The sequence below is a fragment of the Tasmannia lanceolata genome, unplaced genomic scaffold (genome assembly GCF_043159265.1).
Source record: "Tasmannia lanceolata isolate RefF3 unplaced genomic scaffold, GAP_Taslan_0.1 ptg000013l, whole genome shotgun sequence".
NCBI lineage: Eukaryota > Viridiplantae > Streptophyta > Magnoliopsida > Canellales > Winteraceae > Tasmannia > Tasmannia lanceolata.
This window is the reverse complement of record NW_027518690.1, coordinates 3,088,144-3,097,500: the sequence shown is the minus strand read 5'-3', so window position 1 is coordinate 3,097,500 and position 9,357 is coordinate 3,088,144. Positions and strand designations below refer to the sequence as shown.

Sequence of the window (9,357 nt, the reverse complement as noted above, 5' to 3'; positions counted from 1 at the left end):
ACACATATCTCCTAATTTTCAGCCGATTCTCTTCCCTTTGCACTTCGTAAGAAAAGCCTAAATCCATCCTAAAAAATAGTCTCCGGCCACCCTTTTCACCTTTGCATATTGCCGTAAAACCCACCTCTGAAATCCCTACATTATAGCCCGTTTTTCCATCCAAAAGATCCCTATCTTTTAGCCAACCCACTTTCCCTTTATTTTAGGCAATCTAACTACCATCTTAGGCAACGGTATCACTTCTTTATTATTCCCAAAACCAGCCTAAAACTACCGTTCTCAAAAGACATGGCGCATGTATCGGATCATAAGCGAATTTAAGAGGCACGTCAAGTCTGCAATCAAGATTCAGAGTTGGTGGAGACAAATGATAGCCCGAATTGATTACTTGTGCATAAAATATGCCTCCAACGTCATTTAGAAAGCCTGGAGAACCCAGATCACCCTACGAAGCATCGTGATGTAAGACAGAGAGTTACCCCACCTTCGTAATTCCACTCTTCATACCGAGCAAAGTGAAGGATACATATTACCACAACTATCCAAGATTGAAGAGTTTATTGAAGCCTTGATTTCTAGTCGAATCAACTCCAACCTTATGTTCACACATGCTGGATTACCAAGAAACTGGAAGTATCTAATTCGATGGAAAGGATTTCTATCCGAGGTCGAAGCGAGCAGTTCATCTGTACAGATCTATTCTATGTTGGGCCTAAATTTAAGCTTGTTCTCTTCATTTTGTCTAAACTTGAGGGAAAGTTTTTCTCAAGTGGAAGGGACTGATGTAGGACACTAGGATTAGTGTAGTAACTTTCTTTCTTTTGATAGAAATTTTTTTAGTTAGCAAGATTATTATTCTAATTATAGTCGCTTTCTTTATGTGGTAGATTTTAGGACTTTCTTTTAAGAGAAGTTTACTAGGTTAGGGATTGCATTTCTTTTATATTAGATATTGTAAACTGTAGTTTTTATTAATCATGAAATATTGAATAAAGCAAGAGCTTCTCTTTCTCTCCTTCTTCCCTTCTCCTCTTCTTTCCTAGTAGATTCTAGGGTTCTTCTTCTTCCTAGTGGATCTAGGACCATCTTCGGATTGTACGCCTCAGCTGCTGTTCCATGTTTGATCCGCTGCGTTAGTAATGGTATTGTATACGCCTTATACCCCCTACCTTTATATACGTGGAAACAGTAATGACATAATTGGGACATCTTAAAAAATGTGTCTTTATTTTCTTATCAATATGTGATATAATTTATTATATTTTATGTTCGTTTATTAATGCTAGATAATTGACTAACATAATGTGTTTATTACTCAGTATTCATTGCAATATACACACAAGGGGGGCACATATTATGGATCCAGAGCACACCTCAATTTATGGGAGCCAAAAATTATAGGCAATCAATATAGTACTTCTACAATTGGAGTTCGTGAGAATTCAAACGGTATACTGGTTGGATGGTGGGTAAGTACTCTAATTCCACCATACATACTTACTTTAGAAAAATATAGCAAATTAATGTAACTAATGTCAAAGAATAAATCAAAAACAATGTTTCCAAGATTGGAAAAGACGTGATCTTAGCATAATTAGAAAAAAAAACATTATCAAATGATAGTAAAAATCCAAGATCTATCTCATATTCTCATATTCTAATTTTGATTTTTTTTTTTTTTCAAATCTCTAGGTAAATAATGGCTTATACCATGACAATCACGCCCACCTAACTGCATCCTGGACGGTATGCTTCAAAAGCAACTTATTCTTGTGTCATTTGAATTCATTAAAATTTGTTATTAATATGCTCTACTAATTTTTCCTTTGTTTTTTGGATACCCACAGCGAGACGGTTTTGGTAGTACAGGTTGCAGTGATGTTCTCTGCCCAGGTTTCGTACAAGTTTCCAAAGTCACACCCTTAGGCGCCATTTTTAAAATACCTTCGGTCTACAATGGAACCCAGTATTACTTTCCAATCACTGTGTACTTGGTAATTCCAATTCACTTTACCTCAAACTTAAAAACATACATTTTATTTCAAGAAAAGGAAAATAACTAACGTATGGAGCCATATTTGTTGCACAATTGATGGCATATTTTCCTAAAGAAAAATACGAGTGGGGAGAGGTAGAAGTATGTTTCACTTTTTCAAGGATACAAATCAGCTATATGTTAGATCTTTCCAAAAATTCTCTCCCATGAGCATTCTTATCCCTTATTTATTACATCTACAAGTTTAATAATATAGTTACAATGGGTTGCACCTTGTGAATCAATCATTCTGACATGATTATTTTACTCTATTAATTATTGTAGGATCCTGTGAGTAAAGATTGGTGGTTATTATATGGTGAGGATAATAGGAAGGTGGGATATTGGCCAAAGGCCCTCTTTAATTCTACATTTGCTACACATGCTAGTCTTGTTCATTGGGGAGGGAGTGTATATAATGCCGGGGTTGAACCTTGGCCTGAGATGGGGAGTGGCCAGTACCCGCATGATGATCAACAATTTCAGAAAGCATGTTACATTGGACGCATTCAACTTATAGATGTAAATGGCAATGCTCAAGATGTCCAATCTGGTTCTCTTTTTACTCTTAACGATGCCGAATATTGCTACAATGTTCAGCCTAATGCAAAAGTGCCTCAATCGTATTATGCTTTCTTTTTCGGTGGGCCTGGCGGGTCTGGTGGAATTTGCTCTAAATAAATTTGAATCAATTCCTTTGAAGGACTATGTGTCAAAACTTATGTGATGTAAACATTTTAAGCATATAATAACTTGAACTATTGGTATTGAATTCATCGTCCTCCTAGTCAGATTGCTATTGAAATTTACATTTGCAAGATTTCCGCTCAGGTTGGGTTGGGAAATTAAAGCCAATCCGATTTATTTTCGTTGAGGCCTTGGGCAAATTGACCCGGACTGAACCCGACCCCCTTCCCTCTAATTTTATTATGATTTTCAAAATCATAGGGTCATGGTTTCTTTCATATAGCTTTTTTTTTTTCTTTTTCCCCTAATCCAACCCGAACCGTACCCGAACCGATTCAGAAAAACAGGTTAGATGGGTTGGGTTAAGGTTGATCCTCCTCGAACCGACAGGCACTGGTTGGGTCGAGTTAGCTTCGATGACCTTAGGTCAATGGTATTTCGGAAGTAATTTTGCCCATCTCTGAATATCCACAACATGATTTCTATACTTTTGAACTATAATGTATTCGAGCAGAAGTGTTGGAACTACATGAGTACCAAGTGTCAACTACAGCAAACCTCGATAAAAAGGATTTGTGAATTCTGAAATATATTTTTAATCAATTTTACTAAGTAGTTTTACATAATGACATGGGTATAGCAGGTAATATATTAATAATTTTAGTAGTTTAAATAAGGGCACGTTTGGCTGCCAGGAGTTGTTTTTCATGATATAAATTGGGCGTCTCAAAGGGCACATTTAGCCGACTTCACCCTCGTCTACACTTATGGACTCCTCATTTATCATGAAAAACAATTCCTGGTAGCCAAAAGTGCCCTAAGTGTTGCAATGAAACCATGAAGTGGATTTGTATTGATGCTTTGATTTACATGGTTGTTTTCCTCTTTGGAACCTTGATTTGTATAGATGGTATTGACCCAAATTGTTGTTTGATTAACTAAATCACAATGCCTTGATATTAAAAGTCCATGTGGTAGCAGAAATGCCCTAGCCTCCTCTACCTCTTCATCCTCATCAGCCAAAAAGTCTTCAACCTCATCCGAAAAGCTCCACCTTTTTAAAAAAAAATTTGACTTGTATTCATTGATACCATGAAAAATACATTAGGGACCAGGAGTCCCAATTGTCATTACATAGTATCGGACGAGGCATTTCGGGGCATACCCTAAAACACCAAGAAAAGCCAAATTGGCCATAAGACCTAGACACTTCATTACCAAAACATACTCCTTGTTTTACCAGCGTAATTACAACTCAAGGGAGTGTGATAAATGGCAACGATAACTGGAAAGATCTCATCGACCCTCTCGACATAGATCTACAGCAAAACATACTTCACTACGGTGATATGGCTCGGGCCACCTATGATGCATTCAATTCCTAGAAGGTATCAAAGTTCGCGGGAAGTAGCCGATGTACCATGGGTGACTTCTTTGATAAGGTGGGCCTTGTGAATGGCAATCCATTCCGTGGAGAGGGACCATTGAAGCATTGGAATGGGTCAATAATTTTGTTTTTGCTTTGGTTCCTGCTTCTAAAATATTAGGTACAAGTACTTCTGGGGGTGGAAATAATCCCACGGTGCACATTGGTTGGCTTTCTATTTACACTTCCGGCGATCCGCCGTTCAATAAGGAGAGTGCCAGAGACCAGGTGAATTCCGATCATCTTTCTGAATGTTAAAAGGAATATACATCGTTTTGTGATGCTAAATGTGCAAGAATAACATTAGCTCCAAATATAGTTAAATGATTGACAAAAATTGCCTCCGTAATTAAGGGCCTCTTTAGATACCTCTAAACATTATTTGCATACAATCTTATGCCATGTTTGGGAACCGTGGATTCTTATTCCATGTAATATTAGTTTATCAAGTGATAAGCATGGTTTTAAATTTCGACCGAAATCCGAAATTTCGGCTTCTTCCATGTAATATTAGTTTATCAAGTGATAAGCATGATTTTAAATTTCGACCGAAATCCGAAATTTCAGACCGAAATTTCCGAAATCCCATTTTTCGCAAAATACCAAATTCTGACCGAAATTTCGGAATTTCGGACGTTTTTTAAAAAAAAAATTGTTACAAAATTTTGGAATTTCGGTCCGAAATTTTGAAATTAATTAAATACTCTTTTTAATTTCTTACCAAATTTCGGTTTCGGTTTTCCCAGGACCGAAACCGGTATTCAAAACCATGGTGGTAAGTGATGGCTAGGGAGGGTAGGGGATGAAGAGATTTGAAACGAGGGTAAGAATTGGCTAAAAAGACAAAAAGTAGAGAAAAAATAAATTGTAATTTGATTAGTGTTTTCCTTGTTTTTCAGCCTTTTTCACCCTTACTTCACTCATGCCCCTCTCAAATCTCTCCTTCTCCCACCATTACTAGCCCTCTCACTACTTGATAAATTAAGGTTCTGTGGAAAAAAAATTCATGGCAACCTAACTTGGCCTGAGAGATTGTTTTACCTCCATCAGCACCAAGTGCATTGCCCAAAAATCAGCCATTCACCCTTTAGAAAAGTACTGAGATTAAGAAAACAAAAATTTCAGCTGTGAGAACAGTCTTAACCCTTCACAAAAACGGGAAAGGCTGATTTGGACGCACTTAACTGCAACAGAGGTGAAACAACCGCAAAATCTTTTATATACATGGTTTTGAAATCTAAACATGGTTATTTGCAAATAATGACTCGTAGTTTCATAAATAATAAAACTAATTCATAATTTCAAAGAGTCATTGATGGATTCCCTCATTCACCCTGCCTTTCATTCATGGTAGGCTAATCCAAGAGAATATCCTTCTTTCACATGATCTCCTTCACAAGTTTCACACCCACTCATTCCCTAGAACTATGTGTCTCAAGTTGGATTTAGCAAAAGCTTTTGACAATGTGAATAGGAATGCTCTTCTGGAGTTTATGGAGAAGCAAGGATTTGATGATAAGTGGTTAGGTTGGATTTCTGACTGCATAAACAAACCATCTTTCTCTATCATTATCAATGGCTCACCCCAAGGTCACTTTATCTCCTCAAATGGCCTAAGACAAGGAGATCCCTTATCCCCTCTTCTCTTCTGCATCACCATGGAGATGTTATCTGTCTTCTTTGAAGAAGCTCTGAATCAAAAAAGGATTACTACCCCTTTTTTCTAGACGTAGCACCACCATAACCCATCTAATGTTTGCCGATGATCTAATGGTTTTTGCTGATGGGAATACTCCATGTGCCTCAGAAGTGCTTGACTACCTGAATAAATTCTCTATGACAACTGGGTTAGAAGTGAACAAGGTCAAAAGTGAAGTCTTTTTTGCAGGTCTAAGTGCTTCTCAAAAAAGAAGAATCTCTCATATGCTTCAAATAAACGAAGGCAAGCTTCCAATCTCCTACCTGGGCCTCCCACTCATCTCTTCTAGGCTCTCTGCAAATGACTGCACTCCTCTCATATCGAAGATCAGAAAGCGAATGCAACTACGGTGCTGCAAGAACTTAGCTCAAGCTGGAAGAATCGAGCTTGTAAAATCAGTCCTTAGCTCATTCCATATTTACTGGGCTTCCTCTTTTGCTCTCCCCAACGCTATCCTCAATCAAATTGAAATTTTTTTCAGAGACTTCATTTGGGGGGGGCAGATTGCATCAAAAAAATTCACTCAATCAGCTGGTCTGAAATGTGCAAGCCGAAAAGTGAAGGGGGTGCAGGCATCAGAACCCTGGAAGATATTAGCAGGGCTCTGCAAGTTAAGCTGCTCTGGCACCTTCTTCAAAAGAAAAAATTACTGTGGACAAACCGGGTTCAAAACAAATACGACAAAAGGAAAAACATTTGGACCGTCCCAATGCCGTCAAAACCTTCCTGGGGAATCAGAAACATCTTCAAAGCAAGGAAACTGGCAAAACCTTTTATTTGCTATCAAATTGGGAAAGTAGAAGAAGTTGATGTTTGGGATTAGCCATGGTTTCCAGTTGGGACCCTGAGCTCTCTCTTCCACAGAAATCATTCAGATTACTCTCTTAGTTCTCTAAATCTCCTTTCTGACATATGTATGGATGGAAGTTGGAAACCCCTGAACCACATTCCATCCCTCAGAGATGAAAAGGCTGAACTCAGTAAGATTATTCTAAGTGATGACGAATGCAATCATCCCATTTGGAAACCAGCCACAGATGGAGCATACAGCACTAAAAGTGGATGGGACACGCTTAGAAATAAGTCTCCTAAGCCCCCTTGGTCGGCAACCATTTAGTACCCGGGCCACATTCCCCGTTTCGCCTTCACTGCATGGAAAGCCATGCACAACAAGCTCCTCACAAAAGACAGAATCAGGTCTTATGGCATTATGATTGACCCAACCTGTACTCTCTACAAATCTGAGCCTGAATCTATGGAACATTTATTCTTTAGATGTAGTTTCTCATCTTGGATTTGGAAATATCTTCTCGGGAGAGCTAGATATAGAAGAAGACTGAGACACACCCTACTGGAAGAGGAAGAATGGGTGAGACTTCATAGCAAGGGGAAAGGTCAGGTGGCAACTACCCTAAAGCATTGTTTCACCTCCCTAATCCATCATCTCTGGACTGAGCGCAATCGAAGAATCGTCCCATCATCCAGCACCCACAAGAAATACATCCTCAGATCCATCCTCATGGAAACAAGCATCAAGATTAATGGAATGAATCTCTATGACATTCCCTCTGAAAGGAACCAAAAAGTTGCAATGCACTTCAACTTCAAACTCTACCCAAAAACAGCTAAGCCAAGAATTTTTTATTAGATCCCTCCAAATAATCTGGAATTCAAGCTAAACACAGATGCCTCCTTAGAGCCTGAAGGTGGGGGGATCGGAGGCCTTCTCTGTGGCTCTCATGAACTGTCCCTTGCAATGTTCTCGGAAAATGTAGCTAAGCAGGAAATCTTTGAGCTTGAATTCGATGCAGTTGCTAAAGGATTGGAGCTCTCCATTGCCAAGGGCATCCAATCACTGTGGATAGAATCTGATTCAAATTTCGTTGTTGATATTATTAAGGGTATTGCCACTGTGCCATGGACAAAGAGATCCCTGTTGCACAAGATAAGAAATCAGCTCCTCCTCCTCCTCCACAGTTGGAGAATCTCCCATGCATTGAGAGAAGCAAATTCAGCAGCGGACTTCCTCTCCAAAAGAAGCTGCCCCTGCAAAGGGATCTTCACTGACCCCTCTTTGGCCGCCCCATCCCTCCTCAAGATCATTGATGAAGACCGAAATGGAACCCCCTACACAGGGCTGTAATCTTCTTTTGTATCTTATTTGTACTTTGGTTCCCAACGGGATCCTTGCATCCCATTGAGACTGTTGGCTTCTAAGCCCCCCTAGCTGTTTCTTTTTTCTTTTTTATCAATGATATCTGGTAGGGGTCTTGCCTAACTCCAGATATTTGCAAATGGGAAATGATATATCCGCCCCTTTTTCTTACTTGGGCATCCCGTTTGTAGTGTAAAAGGGTAGTCATAAATACACTAGAGGAAGCTAGGGAAGAAAAAAGAGGCTAATATATGACTTCCCTTCGCAAATAAGGACCAATTTTTGTTGCAACCATAGGAACCTTTAAGTGTTATCATTTTCAAATGTCTTCTTACTTTCCATATGCACTATGGTCGCTAAACTCCAAACTCAGGTTATAAAGGACTCCATAATGTCAACTTGAACATCATTTGAAGTGAGCCAACTTGTCGCATAAGATGGACTCAAAAAAATCTGCAATTTAGCTTTTCTTGGAAGAGATCCTAGATGAGGCTTGAGGGAAAAGGGTGTAGGATGATCTGACCAAGGTGTTTCCTGATCAACGGATCTGATCAAAAGGTACATGAGTCACAAGTGAGCCCCACTAAACGCCTTCTGGGAAGCAGAGTAAAAGCCTCATTTTTCAGCATTTTTCTCTTGTTAAAAGAGCAGTCATAAATACACTAGAGGGGAGCTGCCTTAAGTAAAATAAGGGGATAATATGTCATCCAGTGGCACTGAGTGAGAAATCTATGAGTTTGCACGCGTGGGGGCTGAGGCTCGCCCCCAAATCGAATTTCACAGCAACAACGCGATTCTCCGCTCTTCCAATTCCTCACCCCTACTGACCAAAGCTAACCCTAACCTTTTGCTCCCAACAATAGCGAGAAGAGAAGAAGAAGCACATCGTTGATCATCAGTGCAGATTCCGTCCAGAATATCAATTATTCATATTCTCAATAACTAATTTCTCCCTCCGCATTTAAAACCCTATTTTCTTTGCTATCATCGACTTTGTATAAAACATCAGTAACAATCTCTGTTTTTGGTGCTGATTAACGCTTTAACAATATGGTCTGATTGTGATAACCCTTGTTTTTTTTACGCTTAAATATGTTAATGGGGGTCTCCAAACTGTATGAATGGCAGACATAGGTGTTATTAATAAAGATGGAAACACCTTGCCGGATTGGGAAACGCGTTTAGGAAACATTTTCGAAATGTGACAAAAAATTTGGATAAATGTTTTCGAAGCGCATGAGAAAGATATTAGAAACGCATGGCAAACACATGGGAAACTTATGTGAAACATGTGTGAAATGCTTGAGAAACACATGGAAAAGGAGTGGAAACGTTTGTGTATGGGAACCGGTTCA

General features: G+C 39.1%; 1 protein-coding gene across 1 annotated transcript; it reads left to right on the top strand.

The window, feature by feature from the left end:
* Nucleotides 1-3,352: 3,352 nt before the first annotated feature.
* On the top strand, nt 3,353-7,990 carry LOC143890577 (uncharacterized). Its single transcript, XM_077395296.1, has 3 exons — nt 3,353-3,365; nt 4,270-4,376; nt 7,496-7,990. Exons 1-3 carry the CDS (start codon nt 3,353-3,355, stop codon nt 7,988-7,990), a joined length of 615 nt encoding a protein of 204 aa, XP_077251411.1.
* The last annotated feature ends 1,367 nt before the right edge of the window (nt 7,991-9,357 follow it).

Coding starts and splice junctions, on each gene's coding strand:
- LOC143890577 (XM_077395296.1), top strand. Junction 4,377..7,495: donor AGGAGAGTGCCAGAGACCAG/GTGAATTCCGAT, acceptor ATTTTTTATTAG/ATCCCTCCAAATAATCTGGA.